This window comes from Lepisosteus oculatus, chromosome 6 (genome assembly GCF_040954835.1).
Source record: "Lepisosteus oculatus isolate fLepOcu1 chromosome 6, fLepOcu1.hap2, whole genome shotgun sequence".
NCBI classification, from domain to species: domain Eukaryota; kingdom Metazoa; phylum Chordata; class Actinopteri; order Semionotiformes; family Lepisosteidae; genus Lepisosteus; species Lepisosteus oculatus.
In genome coordinates this window covers 58576807-58594404 of record NC_090701.1, presented here as the reverse complement: position 1 = coordinate 58594404, position 17598 = coordinate 58576807, and the positions used below count along the sequence as shown (strand labels likewise).

The 17598-nt window shown below is 37.9% G+C and overlaps 1 protein-coding gene across 1 annotated transcript in view; it reads right to left on the bottom strand.

Moving 5' to 3' along the window:
- Positions 1–469: 469 nt before the first annotated feature.
- The window catches only part of cdh2 (cadherin 2, type 1, N-cadherin (neuronal)), a 65511-nt gene continuing 48382 nt past the window's right edge, over positions 470–17598 (bottom strand). Inside the window, exons 4-16 of the mRNA XM_015353840.2 lie at positions 16209–16382; positions 15448–15603; positions 14543–14687; positions 13282–13454; positions 12201–12338; positions 10333–10518; positions 9793–10046; positions 9339–9481; positions 8359–8592; positions 7808–8041; positions 7453–7592; positions 5648–5812; positions 470–1784 (exon numbers count right to left, since the gene is read on the bottom strand). Of these exons, the coding sequence (XP_015209326.2) occupies positions 1578–1784; positions 5648–5812; positions 7453–7592; positions 7808–8041; positions 8359–8592; positions 9339–9481; positions 9793–10046; positions 10333–10518; positions 12201–12338; positions 13282–13454; positions 14543–14687; positions 15448–15603; positions 16209–16382 (2349 nt within the window). The 3' untranslated portion in view covers positions 470–1577. The remainder of the gene's footprint in view (positions 1785–5647; positions 5813–7452; positions 7593–7807; positions 8042–8358; positions 8593–9338; positions 9482–9792; positions 10047–10332; positions 10519–12200; positions 12339–13281; positions 13455–14542; positions 14688–15447; positions 15604–16208; positions 16383–17598) is intronic.

The following is a 17598-nucleotide window of genomic DNA, read 5'->3' as shown; positions in this document are numbered from 1 at the left end:
TAAGTGTTTAAGAACTTAAAAAAGGGTATTAAAATATCAAGACCACTTTTTACCATTTTTAATACTGTTATACACATTAAAATTGTATTTGGCTCTGAAAAATGCAGATCACTTATCAGTTGGAAATCTCAGAATATGAAGAAGCATGGTTGTTTCTTTAAACAAAACGAATGTATAACCTAACATTTCCCATCTCATCTAGCATTTCTTACTGAAACAGAACAGGATAAATCGGAAAACAATATTAAATTTTAATTTTGTAATCAAGTTCATTTAAAATAAATGTTCATCCTTTTTACCATTTACACCACAACAAACGTGAGACCAGCAGAAATCATCATTTAAAAGGGAAAACAGAAAACCAAAAGAACAATCTTTTGCAAATAAGGCTCAGAAGCATGGAACTTTTCATTATATGTAAAGATTAAAAAGTGATGTAGAGCAAAAAAAATCAGAAACAGTCACTAGCTCCAAAATTAGCATTTTATTCGGATGGTTGGGGTCAGAAACGTATAACTCGAATTCTGGTACATAACATTATCTGCAAAGCTGCTGTCCAACTTTTCCAGTCTTAAAGCTGTTTCAGTTATTAGTGCTGCCGGTGTCATAACACCCCCTTTTTGGTACAAATTCAAACAGTTGTGCTGATAAGATTTGTTTTTACAAAAGGCTATTTCCTTCTATGTCATCCATTCATGTCAATGTCTGTTTTTGTAAATACATTTTGGATACCTTTTTATAATGAAAAGATAAAAACATGCAAAAAACTTGAATTTGTAGTCCAAATTATACATATACAAGGTCTGAATTTCTTGCACTTCATAGACTACGCCAAAAAACATTATGTACACGCATTTTTTTTTACAGTGAAGTAAAAATCAAAGTACCAGAGGTTGACTAAGGCAAAGAAAGTGTACATGGATTAGAACAAAAAGATCTTGTAAAATACTATACCACTTCAGAAAAAAAATTGATTTCGCTACAAATCAATGATTTGTGACTCCCTTTATTTGCAACCAGCTGCATAAGTTTAATTTTTAGTGAAAAAACTATCTAAAATTCTAGCGAACTGTACATTGCGGTTTTCAGATTTCTCTCCATCCAAGCTAACAAAGATTACTCAATTCTTCTTCAGGTCATTTAAATACATGTATTCAACAAACAGCAGTATGGTGTAACCAAAAAGCATGTAGAAGCATACCATGTTTTAACATACTTCCTTAGTTTTGAATCACTCCAAAAGTAAGTACCATTAAAGCCTTAAACATAAAACTAATTATTCAGATCCAAAAATGTACAAAAAGGCACATAAAATCCCAGTGCTTCTGTACTGTGAAATTCAAGTGTAACTGAGCGCTCTTAATATCAACGATCCCAAACAGTGTCAGTTTACCAATGTTCCCTCTGAGCTCAAAATTTGATTGCAGCCTATGCCAAAGCCTTCAACAAGCATATGTGCTAGTAGACTACAAAGTTAAAGCCTAGCTTTTTTTTTTGTTGTTGGTTCTCTCTTCAGGAATATTGGTTTTAGAAGCTGTCCTTGTCCCATACAAAAAATGGTGCCACTCAGGCATTACTTAGTCATCACTTCCACCATACATGTCTGCGAGTTTCTTGAACCTTGGCCCCCAGTCATTGAGGTAATCATAGTCTTGGTCGCCTCCACTACTGGAAGAGTTGAGGGAACTCAAAGAGCCTGCTGTGGATCCACTGCCTTCGTAGTCAAACACCAACAGGGAGTCGTAGGGAGGAGCTGTCGGGTCATTGTCTGCAGCCTTAAGTCCCTAGGAAAAAAAGCAAACCAGGGTTTCATTTCTTTAGAAAGCCCAGATTCAAAGTTAAAATTTGTACCGTTTAACAAATCAACTGTTACATTTGTAAGCCAAAAACCTCTTTCAATGGTAACTTTTAAAGTAACAGGACAATCCATCTGTTCTGAATAAACTAATATTAATTCTACATATGTACTAAAATAGTTCAACTGAGTTGAAGATCTCAATTGAAAATCTCTCCTAATTTTCTATTACCAAGAACACTGACATTTTCAGAAACACTGTAACCTGTATGTGTGCAACAAAAATATGCCACCACAATTTTAGGAACTAAAGCATATTATTGAACGCACTGACATAAAAATACACAATAGATAACTAAAGAAGATCTTAAAAGATCCCATAAAAACAAACCACAAACAAGACTTTTTTCAACTTATCCCTTCTGCCTTCTGCAGAGAAGACTTCAATCCAGCACGCAAGACAAGGTCTGGCCAGCACACATTTTAACAATGTCAGGCTACCCAAATACAGTCAAACTGAAAGATTAAGAATGTAGTCGGAGAAAGATGAGCACAACCTGACAGAATGCAAACGCTTCAAACAGACGAATTTTCCTCCCACCCTGCTGCATTTAGATACAGTAGTTACATAACTACTCTTTTAAAAAACAGCCTCATTCAGAATGGAATTATTTCCCCCTTGCTAGCTCTAGTTAAATGTTTGCTCTAGGCAGCAGCACTAACACTTTCATCCAGGATGTGAGTGACAGATCTTTCATTACAATTCCAAGTCATCAGTGCTCTAGTGTGTAACTTTTCCATTAAATGTGGTTCAAGATTCTGCAAACATGCAAACTCCAAGGTTAAGTCTGCCAACTAGTTTGTAATTGCATTAAGACAGTGTGGTGTGTGCATAAGCAATAAATTCAGAAATCTGCACCAACAATGAACACCTTGTGTTATTATAGTACCCCAGGTATTCCCACCAACATTCCAAGTACAGCATGTTTACAACTGATATAGGTGCCTAATCACAGCTTGAGTCTATCAGGAAACATTACTGAGAATAAAGGGGATCTAAGAAAAAAATATGAAATGTAACGCCAGTGGAAAGAAAATCCAAAATGCATGGTTGCTATCAAAAAGGCCATATATGTTCTCCACTGGACTGTTAATTTAAAAAATCTGATCAGCCTTCCAAACAAATGAGCTGAGCAAGATTTTTTCACATGATAAAAAAAACAAATGTGAACACTATCCAGTGTCTGTAGCAAACTTGGTGTTTTGATGCTGCATCTCCTTGGGCAGGTGCTGATCACTTAACATGTAAAAGAAACTTGTTGATAGTACTGCTATTGTTCAGTAGCCCAGCGTGTACAGAAATATAAATCGTTTGTTGATCTTGCATTTTTGCAGCAAGATATTACTATCTGGCACTCAACTGGCCCGGCAAAGCACTTTAGTGGTATCTGACAATCCACACAGCTCTTGCTATGGAAATCAAAGATGTGCTAAAGGAGAAAGTGATTTTCTGCAATCCCTTGTAAACTACAACAAGTGAGCGAGTCAAAAATGACACTGTAAAAAAGATTTGCAAAACTTGAAGCAGTACCACCTACACAAAAGTATCAAAAATGTACACCAATGAGAAGGTCCAATGCTTCAAAAGATGTGCAAAAAATGAAAAAAATTAAAATACTGCCAGGGTGATCCATGAACATGAATTAAGAACTAAAAGCACATCGATGAAAGAAGTCTCATCTTGAGGTAATTAGTGAAGTACAGCAGGGATATGTATTATGCCCGCTTCTCTTCCTATCCCTATAATGTAGATGCAAAATGGAGGGGGGGGGAAACAGCATGAGAAAAGACACTGAATAAATGGCGTTAAAGAGGAATAAAAGGTTAGGATAGTGGTGTATATTTTAAAAATCCTATAATGCACTAGACATAGAGCTTCGATTTTTTTTCAAAGATTAAAATTCTTCTGAGAGCAGGAATATAATCTTGGATAAGCTTTTTACAGTTTGAGCCTCAACCGTAAAAGTGATTAAAGTTTTCAAACTTCCAGGTTATGGAAGTCCTACAGAATTACAACTCAAACAGAAGTGAACAACAAAGGTAAGATCAGGTGCGCTTATGACCAACACACTCGTGGGTTACAGATGACTGGAACGAAATAGATTGCCACTGCTGAAGCTAGATTTCTGGAATTCTTCTTGAAAACTAAAAACTGTAGATTATGCAAAAAAACTCTAAATGTAGCCCAAATTCAAAACTTGACAAACACCTGTCAGGTGCCATTTAATGAAGACAATTAAAAAAACTAAAAATTTACATAAAACAGGTTGAAGAGGTTACTTATGAGGTAGATGTAGTGTGAAGCTATAAAATGGCAGTGCTAGAACTAAATAAAATTTAAATCAATGTTAATTTTGGATAATACAGAAGCAAGACCACATTTAGAATATTCTGTACTATTGTGAACAATATTACCAAACAAAAATATAGCACTGCTCAAACATTTAAAAATAAAATAAGCCCAGGAATGTTTAATGTTTCACGCTGCCAGGCTGACAGAACTGAACAGAAGTTTTATATTTAGTTTTTTGACGGCACAGACTACAAGGGGACCCAATTCATGTATTCAGAATCCTCAAAGGCATTGAGGAAGTCAATACGATGGTTTTCAGCATTAACATCAGACCACATAGATAACGAGCTAACTGATCCAATTATAAGCCCATTTGGTTGCTAGAGGGGCCTCTCTTATTTGCTGCTAATTTTTTTTAAAACCTAAATGAGACTTTGTATAACCATAAAAGAAACCAAATTAACAATACAGGTCAGAATGTTCATGACAAGAAAATTCTTAATTTGAAAGCATCTATACTGAATGGTGAAAAGCATTCACAAAACAAGAGTGTTGCCCTTGCTCAGAGAGATCTGCTCTCACATACCACTCTGCGAGACTACAAACCAAAGGCATCGTTTTCTATTGAAACTAGAGAAAAAAACATGACAGTTCTGTTCTAAAAAATTCATCTTTTATAGCCACAATTGATGGTTGCCTGAGGCAGCTATGAAATGTTCAACAAAAACCCTTCTATGGTAGCCTGATGGGCTAATGGTCCATCTATCCTATTAAAAAAAGTTATCTGTAGCAGGGCACCAGCACTCAGATCCAGTGCTGAGGATAAAGAAAAGCTTAAGATGTCAAATAAGGAATTGAATAAATGCCAAAGCATCCTTAAAAAAAAATAGCCGTGCTAGACAGGCATGTCTTCTCAATAGCAGGAAAACGTTTAACCCTTGTTAACCACAAAACATGCAGGAAACGCCACAGACGAGAAGCTCTTTGGAAATGGTTCTTCCAGAAAATACAATCGCATATGGAGGGTTAAATCTCAGATAATGTGCAGTTTAAATCAAGGATAATTACTATAAGTTCTCCTGACAGGGCTAGTGTTTAATTCATTACCAATTTAATTTAACTGTGTTCCTCACTAATCTCATTTGAGTACTAGAGTGTTGCCCTATTAAGGATATTAAATTTCTTTGTCTACAGTTATGCTGTAAAGAAAAGTAAAACATTAAAACTTGATACATAACACATGAGATGACAGTCTTGGCCATAGTTCTGAAGATCTTACACTGATACTTTGATCACTATAGAACTACTGTGGCATATATCATTTTAACTTGCAGGATGAAATCAGATGCATATACATTCAAAAAGTAACAACGGTTTTGCAGATCAAAGTATCCCCCCACCTTCCACTCTATGGTAATTAAATGACTTGTGCTTTTTTCTCCAGCCCTACAAGAATAAAAGAATCTAACAACCAAGAAAAGCAGTTAAGTTTTTCTTACCTCATTAATGAAGTCGCCAATATCCCCTGGGTGAGGAGCAGCTGATCTTACTGGATACTGTGGCTCGGGATGAATTGGTCTCTCATCAAGGCGCCTAATTCCAACAGGCTTGATGGTGTCTGGCTCTACTGTATCAGGCTGCTGAAGCTGGCTCAGGTCATAATCCTTTAAAACAGATGGGAATCAATGAAAGGCCACCTGGCCACTGCAAGCAAAAAAACACGTAAAAAAACTGGCTTCCATTTCCCTTAACATATATTGATTCAGGTTGAAGAATACAGAAAAGAGCAAATAGTAAAAAAAACTATTAACTAAATGGTGGTCACAGTAAAACAAAAACCATAACATCTGTAACCATTAAACAAAATTGTAAGACTAATGAATACAATTACTCAAAGAAATACTGAATTCTGTAACTTGACAGACAAACATGTTATGACTGCAGATCTGTACAAGTCACATTAAGGTCAGTCTGAACTTCAAAAATGTCAGTAATTGGTAAACATAAATGGGTAAACCACACAAAATTGAGCGGGCACACTACCCAACTTTGATAGCCTTTTCCTGTGCATAAAATATGGTGCAACCTCAGTGCAGTGCATGCTTCTTTTGGTACAATACTATTCAGTCATTCAGAGCTTTTGCCACAAAAATAGTTTTTATGTCTAGACAAATATTGCCTGAAGTTTTAACATTGTGAATTACATTAAACCAAAATCAGAATAATTTGGTTTACTTAAGCGAAGCTGTGTAGTTTAGAAACTAAATTCTTAAGCAAATACTACCATAATGTCAAGATTGCAATATGATCACTAGGCAACCTTAAATAACAGGACATTGAGGTTAGGACTGTCATGTCATCTAGATGTATAACTGAAATGTACTAAACATTGTGCAGCAAATCTACAAACATTGCATTTTCCTGTAGAAAGATACAGTAAATCCTTGTATGTAAAGACTTAATTTTTATTAGATCTGGCAAACAACCCAGACTGTGAAAGGTTTGTGGAACCACTGAACAACTCATCCAAAATGGGGGATTTATGACGGGAATCAACAGTAGCAAATGATGCTGATAAACACTCATCACAGTATCCTATAGCATCACTTTAAACTGCTCATTTTTAGTGGCCCCCTTCAACAAACTCCCTAGGCTTTTTATTAATAGCCATCACGTCTGTCACACAATTATCCTAAAAATATTAAGTGTCCTACACAACAATTCCAACCTCACTTACACCAGAAGATGCCCAGCTAAATACAAATGTTATTGGTAATCAGATGCGTTTCTATTACATTAACCATGCAATTAACAGAATTACAAAGTAAATTATGACAAAGATTAACTATCCCAGCTTGCCACATAGCAGCTCTTGATCAAGACTTAGCCCTAAGGCATGAAAACTCAATTTGCTCTATTAAGAGATCCCTTTATTGTCCATATACAATTGCTTGTATGAGGAATTTGTCTTTTCACAAATCCCAGCTTGCTCTCCATGAGACTCACAGACAGGGAGAGAAGCTAGGGGTCAGAGCGCAGTGTCAGCCATTGTACAGAACCCCTGGAGAAGTTGAGGTTAAGGGCCTTGCTCAGGGGCCCAACGGAGTAGGATTCCTCTGCTGGTCGTGGGATTCGAACCAGCAACCTTCCAGTCACAGGCACAGATCCTGAGCCACAGAGCTACCGCACTGCCAATTACTGGGTCTTGCTTTGCAATAGTAAATTATTCCCAGTATTAACTCCGGACTTGATCAGGAAGTTGATTAGACCAACAGAGAAGTCCAAAGAGTACAAAGCCTCATACCTGGTCTTCTTCTCCACCACCCTCCTCATCATATTTCAGGATGTTATCTCGCACATCGTCCTCTGGATCAATCAGCAGCTGTTTGGCTTGCCGTTCTTTGTCGCGACGCTTCATCCAGACCACGAACAACAGGACAAGGACTGTTCCGAAGTTAAAAAAGATAATCTGAATAAGTAAAGCATATGCAGTTTTGTTCTTAATTCAGACTTTTTTTAATAAGAGGATACAGCTTTTAATGCTTGACACAAGCTTGATCAGCAATTTGGTTTTGATCCATATAATCTGGAAGGATTTCTCTTAGAGGATAACTGCATGTAGCTGCTTTTGGCTAAGACCGTTGGCACCGTTCACTTACTGAGCAAGATAATGATGCAGAGCAGAATGGCAATGATGGCTCCCGTTCCCAGGCCAGCTGCAATAATGCGCTCCACATCAGCACAGTCTCCATTTTGGTCACACTGACACACCTTCACTCGCAGATACGAGGTGTTAGACATTTGAAGATTACCAGAATCTGCAATCTCGATAGGGATCTCATAGATGCCACTTTCAAGGAAACCAATTTTAAGGCTTAGCTGGGCAAAATCACCTGCAGACAGAGGAAATACAGTTACCAATCCATTAGAGAGCAATTTACATTGTATTGCAATAGAATGTGCATAAAACTATATGCAACTATAAAATATGCATATCAGATGATAAGGCTAGAAAATCAATAGCTCATACAAAACAAGCTATTGTGCCATTTATAAAAATTTACAGAAATAATCCATTTCATTCCAAGAATCTGTCTTTCATATTTGCAAACATACAGCAGCTAGACTAATATTATATTAAATTTAACCAAAATTACATATTAATTAGCATTTTCAATTCAAATGCAAGATTAATCAGACATCTACACACCACTCAAGCGAGTGATCGTCCAGTTCTTCTTCACATCTGGAGGATTCCTGGCAAGTTCAAAGGCAAAGGGACCAGCATTTGGGTTCAAGTCTGCATCAATGGCTGTGATATTGATGGCATTTGGTTCTGGCTTTTCACAGATCTCTGCCTCTTGAGGAAACACTTGTGGAGCATTGTCATTGATATCCAGCAGGAAAATCTGCAGTGTTCCAGTTCCAGTAGCAGGGGGAATACCTGAAAAATTTTTATATTTGAATACCTTCCCAAACAATTAATTTTAATACTCTGAACTACTTCAAGTTTGTAATTTCCTGAGCAAAGGTAAGATATTTTTATTGATTTACAAAAAAGTGGGGTGCTGCATTATTCGTATTTAAATATAGCTTTATTCAGTACAGGTTGATGCTTCTAAAAATGTACAGTTCAACATCACCTTTAACGAGCTGTCACTACTTTGCAATTACTCCCCACTATGGTATATGGAACATTATTTTGGAAAAAATAAGTTATTTATGCAGGACATATGCCATATCAAAATGTTTACTGCAAAACCAGGTCACTTCTACCCATCTTGAGTATCGCAACCGTTTTAATTACAATGTGAAGAATATCCCATGTGGGGAAAAAAAGGACAAACAAGCACATATCCTTTTGGAGTCACAAAATACGATTACAACAGAAACCTCACACTAATGGTGTCAAACCTCGCTCACATTAACTTTAAAGGCTACTTTTCAAACAAAGCAGTCAGCCAATGCTTTATTGAAATGTACCTATTCCTAGATCAGCCATTTCTCCAAGTACTGGCGATTTTAAGTCAGTGAACTCAGGCTGCCTACTGCAGGGCACACAGAGATGGAGCACGTAGCTGAAATGCTACTTGGAAAAAAATGCTTACATGCCTATAGATAATTAAATCACTGTCCAACATCTACATCATGGTTATTCCTGCGCAGGCTACATTAAAAGTATAAACATACCATTGTCTGCTGCAAGGAATGTAGCATTATACATATTATTCTTCACATACGGAGACTCTCTGTCCAGAACCGCAATAGTAGAAATCCGGCCACTTGAAGGGTCAATTTTCAACCATTTTGCTGGATCTGAAAGCTTAGAGTACCTACAAATACGCAAAGAGCAGAAAATAAATATTAAGGTCTGAGTAACCACTGCCAGTAAAAAGACCTTTAGAAGACCGCAAAAGCTTTCACTTGGGAATTTTTAAGCAGACTGGTGATTTCTTCCTATTTTGTTACAGTATGTAGAATCCATATAAAAAAACAGAGGTGCATTGTTTACATAAACCATATTCTAAATTATAGGGGAAAAACCTTCACAAGTAGTATTATCCATCTTGGACTGTATAGACTACTGCCAGCTAATTTACAAGTCAACACAGCATACAGAGAAAATCAAATCTCAAAAGTGTACCTTATCGTCTGCTGCATGTAACGATCAGGGTCCTGAGCAGTAAAGGTTGTTAATGGCGAGTCCGCCGGTAAGCCTTCCTCTAGCTTGATAAGCTTAGGGTTTGGATCAAAATAAGGGCTCTCATTCACATCAATAACTCTAATGGAGACTGTTGCAGTTGACTGACGAGGAAGATGGATGCCCCTGGCCAGAGGCACTTGATTTTCCGCAATCACAGTTAGCACAAACGTCCTACTGATCTCATAGTCAATAGGCTGTAAAAAAAAGGAAGAAAGAACAATGTCATGCTTCATTGGGGGAACAAATCATTCAACGGCCATCATTTAAACGTCTAGAAAAGTATTGCAGTATCATTTTACATAATTCTGGAATAGAATACAGGAATTTAAGTATCAATCAAGATCCTTTTAATAAACTATGATCCTCTTCAATTCCTACACCTGCTACCACAACAATTTCTATCAAACCTCACAGAAGTGGGGGGGGGGGGGGGATGTAGGGAAGCTGGCGCTCAATTTAGAAAGGTCAGATGTAGCTTACCTTGACAACGGTAACCAAGCCCTCATTAGTTTTAGGGTCTGTAGGAATAGCAAATCTGCCTGTAGCATCCCCTCCAGTTATTCTGTACACTGCATTCCAAGCGGGCGTATTTGGCTGGTCTTTATCAGTCACAGTTAAATTGGTAACAATCACATTCACTCGATTTTCTGGCACATCTCCATAGAACTGGACAAAAAAAACGTGAAGACGTTCAGACAGGTACAATTTTATACTTAATAAGTGTTCTAATTGAGTAATGCTGTCCTACTACAGAATAATTCACTGCATAAATAAGTGATTACAATTGATCAATGAGACCTTCCAATACACCTTAAGGCTCAAAGTATAACTACTTCAGACTGAATTGGTTAGTCTAATTTACCATAAGCTGTAGAACACTACATAAATCATGAGTAGAACCTTTAATCACACTGATACAGGAAAAGTTAAACTGCTCACATTCCTGCATGGTTTTATATTCAGCAGCCTGTTGCAATCCTTTAGATTTTACAGAAATGGTTACTGCAAAGCTAAGTAAACGCATGTAAATAAAAATAATGATCATGTCGCATTGCATGATTTGGTATTTCAATGGATACATCAGTTTAATCTGGCATCACTTTAACCACAGTTTTTATAAGATCTAACATTACAAATGTTATTCAAAACCTTTGCAAGTGAAAGTTATTAACATGCATGTGATAACTAGACTACATATTGGTGACAAAAGGACATATCCTAACCAGTATGAAATATTGCCACTTAAAGGTTAGGTATAATGTTCATGGTATGAATACAGAACTGTTTTAGATGAGAAAAAGAACCATCCTCCACATTCTAACCACTTTATCAAACACGGGGTCGTGGGGGAGCTGGAGTCTATCCCAGCAAGCAACGAGTACAAGGATGGAACTTGGACAGGACACAAGCCCACTGCAGTCTAAAGTAGGACCAATAAATATTTACAGTTTATACACATTTGACTAATTAACTGAATACTCCTCCTACATAAACAATTTGATCATACCCAATTTTTTAAATAAGAGAATTGAAAGAAAAAAATTTAAATAAGCGCTTTGCTTTAAAAGTAAACAATAAGCTAACAAGTAATGTGATACAATTATATGTGGACTGGCTTCTTAACTGCATTACAATGAGTGATGAGAAGATTAATTAGGGAAACAACAACGGGAAAGCCAGAACCCCCAATAAATATCTATTTAATCTCCTCAAATGGATTAAAAACCAAAGGACGCTGCATAATGGGTCTCCAATATTTTAATATTTCATAAGCAACTGAACTAACTCCAGTTCTGTTAGCATCCAGTGGTCTCTTATGCTGTAGACTTAGACTCTGCTTCTTGGGTTTGCATTGTAATTGTTAGCCTTTCTACCGAGACATCTAGCCAAATGTAGGGCAAACAACAAAGGCAGAGATGTCAGTTTTCTTAATAATTTTGTTCCAGATTGGTTGCTAAATAAGGTTTAGCTCCTCTGTGGCTTAAGGCCCTCTTATCTCCAAGTAATAATACATCCAGAAGTTCCAAAATTGCTCACTGAAACAAAAGGCAGATATGTAGGTTATTAAAATAAAATTTTAATTAAGATGAAAGAGACCTCAGCTCTTTTTGTGCCTTCACCCCACCTACAGAACTGCATTCCAATTCAAGCAGAGGATTAAGTTCAAACTCAAAACCAATACGCCTTTGTTTGATCTAAGGGATCTGCGAGTCTAAACCACTCACAGGCTCTAGAATTCTTACTTCTTTATGGTTCTCTAGGATTCCTCAGCACAAAGGGCATTGAATAAAATGTAATGCACTTTATCAAACAAAATTGTCCCCAACAATTATTTTATATTCACTTACAGTATCAGCAGTGAACTCAGGAGGGTTGTCATTAACATCTGTCACTCTGATAACAGCAGTCGCGGTGTTAGAAAGCCCATATGTTGGGTTTCCCTCCATGTCAGTTGCCTGAATTATTAAAGTGTATTGCGGTACTTTCTGGAAAAAAAATGGAACCCATCATCAAATCCTTTGAGTTACAAAAAACTCAAGTTGCATCCAACTGGCAAACGTTGAGACCAAACAATACTGCACAAACACAAAACACACAGATAGGGCTGTTGATTTAGTACGTCTTGGAACATGCACATTTTTCTTTTGCACTGCTTGACCCAACATAAGAGCTTTAATATCAGATAATAAATACACCTTCCTCGTTAACTCATAAATGTGCAATGTCAATATTATGGAATAATGGTGGGAGTGCACAGTTGCTTGTTGGTTTAATATCCCAGAGCCTGCGGGGAGGTTCTGATCTGGCAGCTGACTCCCTCCCTGGTAAAAACCATTCAGGTACTGGTTGCTAGGTAATGGGGAACAGACAGATTATTTTCACAGTGGCAGCCGTCCCCCAGCCATCGCACATGTAACAGAACCCTGGGGTGTAATTACCGGAACAGGAGGCAGTCACGCAGATTGCCTTTGCCTAAATTAGACCAACTGACCATCTATTTCAAGTCCGCAAGTCATACATATTACAGAACAAACTGATGCATTTTACAGTAAAAATGACCATCCATTCATTCATAAATCTTTACCTCTGCAATCTAAGGCTATATTAAATAACCTGCAGGTTAATACCTTGCAGCTTGCTATTATTTAAACAGGAGGAGGGTAGAGTTCATTAGTTCTCCAGTATTTAAATCATTAGCACAGATTAAATATGCTTAACGGAAAGTGTGAAATTATTTCTGTAGAAATACAAATTAATATAATTAAAGTTTGTTAGCTCTTTCAAAGGTAGACAAAGGGATAGTTTGTTTCTTACAAAAACAGATGCCCATCAAGTTATACATGAGGAATATATACTATACTACAATCTGAACAGTACTCCTTAGCCTTTCATGCTTAAACCAATTGACGATGTATAAATGGACTGTACCTCTCTGTCAAGTCCTGCTGCGACAGTGATGATGTCTCCAGTCTGGTTGTTAATGGTAAACATGTTTGAAGAAGGGCTTTCGGGATTCTGAGACAAAATCTTGTAGCGCAAAATTCCATTGGCAGTATTGGGGTCATCTTTGTCCATAGCCGTAACTGTCATCACAAAAGTTCCTGAAGAAAAAACAAATGTTGACATAGCGCATTTATTCCCTGTATTACTGTATAATATTGAGAGAATTACTCACAGGTGTCTATATAGAAGCTCTTGGTGAGATACACGGAAGAGCTAAGACAATTTGAGTTTAAATACCAGAGGTAATATCAAGGGACGAACAAAAAAAGTACAGTGCACAATCATGACAAGACCACACAATGTCCCATCACATGTCGTGGAGGTTATAAAAAAACTAACTAACTTCGACTGAAAAATGGACACCCCATTCAAAGCACTTTACAGGTAATGGGGACCCCCCCCCCTACCAGTGTGCAGCCCCACCTGGATGAAGCGACAGCAGCCATAGTGCACCAGAACGCTCCCCACATACCAGTGAGGACAAGAGCAGAGTGATGAAGCCAATTTATAGATGGGGATTATTAGGAGGTCATGATTGGCAAAGGCCAGTTGGAAATTTGGGCAGGACGTCAGGGTAACACCCCTACATTTTCACCCTGGGACAACACCTTTCTTACAGTACAGTGTCTCAGTCACTATACTGGGGCATTGGGACCCACATAGACTGCAGGGTGAGCGCCCCCTGCTGGCCCCACTTCCAGCAGCAACCTTAGTTTTTCCCCAGGAGGTCTCCCATCCAGGTACTGACCAGGCTCACACCTGCTGAGCTTCAGAGGGCTGACAGCTTTGAGTTGCAGGGTGACATGGCTGGGGACAAACAGAGCTATAACAAATTCCCCCACCTTGCAAATTTTAGTTTGGAACATATAGCGCTCTCTGTATGCCCTACTCATTACTCAGTTACAGTTTAAAGGCTCGATCAACTCCACACAAATTACACAAGTAACGCAGTGCATTAGTGCAACAGCGCCTGTCCTCAAATAGTTTACACGGGTCCAGCACTGTAAAATTTAAGTACTATTACATAAGTTTCTTCAGACTCACAAATGCTAATAGAAGTCTAAAAAAGCAGGCTCAGCATGAATAAAATAACAAAGAACACTTCCTGGGGTAGCAGTGAAAACAACCCAATAACACGCAAAGCACTGCATCTGTTTTTAGCTGCAGCACAGAAATGAAGTTATACCTGGCTTGGACCCTTCAGGAACAGTTCCATTCCAGATCTGGTGTACAAACTCAGGTCTGTTGTCATTCATGTCGATCACGTTGATTACAATATCGATGGGGTTCTCCACCTGGTTTCCATTCAGGTCCACTGCATGAGCCCTCAACTGGAAAAACCATCAACACCACCCCAGGATTATATACACATTCCGCCAGCTTCAAACAAACCGTGGGAAGACTAGTTACCAGCTCTGCAACACTCTGAAGTAAACCTCAATGTACAAGGCCTGTGCACAACTTGAGCATTAAATTTGCATTGTCCCACAGCTATTTTCAATTCTTAAACATCAGCCTTTGGTGTCTTTATCACTTTCTTCAAAGTGCAGATTTTTGTGAATTTAATTTCCATAATAAAACACTAATTTTACTCATTTCCCCAAAGGTCTGGACTTAGAGAAATGTCTCCAATTTCTCATTGCTCAAACTAGAAAGTAGACGCCATGGCATCTGGCTACTTTCTCGCACTCTGTTGTTGTGGTACAATAGATAACAGATACTGACAAAGTCATATTTATAAGGCAGCAGCTCTATAACCACACCTTAAAAAGTCATGAAATGCAAGTTTTTTCTTTTAACGTAATATTTTATGCCGTCAGGCTGGAGGAAATCTCAATTCAAGGAGACATCATAATGAAAATCTCTTTGCATAAATTTTGATTAAAGATATTTTAAAAAAAACTAATCTTAAGGCTCCTATCCAGCACTTTTAGTTCAAAATAACTTCACATTCAAATAAAACACAGGACTTCCAATGCAATATAAAGAAAAACAAATGCAAAAACTAAATTTGACATGTAAAATCAGGTATATGTCCAGCATGAAGTGGAAACAAAAAGGGTACACTATATCACCGGCCATTGTGCTCACATGAAAGTTAGATATATGCTCCCGATCCAAAGGCTTAGTCACAGACAGCTGTCCTGAAATTGGATTAATGATGAAGATCCCAGTAGGAGGCTGGTCTGCACCAGGTCCTGTGACACTGTAACGCAGGGAGCGGTTTTTATCACGATCTGACCTGATCTGTTAAAGAGACAAGAAAAGGATGAGAGGTTCATAAAACGTCAAACTGCAATACATATTTTCTAGAAGGGGGGATCTGAATCTATTAATTACTTGCCAGGGTAGATTAGCAATAACCAGTCCTCCCAAACAGTGCTGTTGGCTCCAGATCACTCAACAGGCTGTACTAGTTTCATAATGAGGACTCCTAGACCGAAAGGTTAATTATGTTTTTTTTGCTCTATTTGATTGATTGTGAACATGACATTCCTAGTCTTTTTTTAAGCCTGTTCAGACCATTATCACATGCTAAAGCAATTCATTAAACTAATAACTTCTTTAATTCAATGATTAACAATTACACAATACTACATGAATTTAATAAAAAAAGATGTTCATTAACATTTTTGCAAATCCATTACTAGTACTATATATATATAAATGTACATTAAGCATTAAACAACTAAAGTAAATTATCGCAGCATAGTGGCTGGGAAGGGGGTATGTCTTTTGCTCTGAAAGGGAAAATATTTCATTAAGCCACCTGAAAATTAATCTTTAAGATGCCCCTTATCCGATCAGTACAGTTATTTAAATGTGGTGGGGAAAAAGGTTCCTAGTCTTACTCTGACAAGCTCCAGTGGGAAAGGGCCTCTTGAGTTTTCTGGAACATTGATCGGGGGGATGACCCAATCTCTCTTCATGCGCTTCAGCTGCCCACTGCTGCCCACACCCTGCTGCGGAAATACAATTTCCTGGACCTGCCGTGACACCTCTGGAGTCTCAGACTTCATTCCATGCTGAAATTTGAGAACAGTTACATCAAGCTGTTATGTCCAGCAAAAGCATGTGTGTGTTTGGGAAAACTGTTCTTACGCAAGCACACTTCTTGCTTCATCTCAGATACTTGTGTACAGGACCGCCTCCTCCCAACATTCTCAATGACCTTAACTTCCCAAGTCATTCTGCACAATTCAAATGTATTGCTTAGAAGACCTATAATTGGGAGATAATGGGGGGGGGGGGGGGGGAGAGTGAGGACTCGACATATAGCTCCAGCTTATACAAGGTGTACATCTAACCTCTTGCTATAAGCTAGCAAGGAAAACTCCTCTGTACTTATCCAAGGATCATTTACTGTCAATTGCACAAAATTCATGTGACACTAAATGAAAGTGCTGGTACCTGCAAGGCACATGTTAAATACGCAGATGCCTGGAAGTTTCTGCCATTCCTTCGTAGGCGGAAATTGAAACACAGCCAAAAGTCAGAGTAACCTTCAAGATTGTTTCCTAAAAAGGATACTGTTTCAGGGCAAGTGATGGATGACAGCTGCAATTCAAGCAGAACAACCATCCATTTGTTTGGAAGCTCCCCCCACCTCTCGCCAGTACGTAAAATCCAAACTCGCAAAAAAAGTAAACTATTTTTAAAACACCCTAAACAGATCCAAAAATCAAATGTTCAGTTTTCTTCAGAACTCCCAAATTGTTAAGACTACTAAGACTAATCATGTTTGAAATCTGGATTATAAATTTAATACATTTAAATTCAGAGAAGCAGGCCTATGAGCTACCAGGAACATGACTCAGAAATATTTATGACCCTATTAAATTCCCGAGAATTAATGCAGTAATTATTTGGGACCTGTGTCAGGAATGATGGATGCTGTAGATGGCTTGCTTTGCAGAATGGACATTCATCTCTGTAGGTGGATATGGCACTCATTTCTATCCTTTGCCAATAACAGCACTTCAGAGACTGTGTACTGCTCGGCCAAATTCATTTCCGACACCCTAGGATGGAAAGGAGATTTCCCTCCTTACACATGCAAAGCACACAAAGCTTTACCGATTAGCCTTACTCAAGCTGTCCATTTAGGTATTTTACAAATACAGGATAATGTTCATTTATTGCTTTTAACATTTAGTGGAGATGACCTGAAATGTTTTGACTGCATGTCAACAGTGGCATTATTTCCAGGTCTGCCCGGCTGAATTTAATAAGCCACACCTA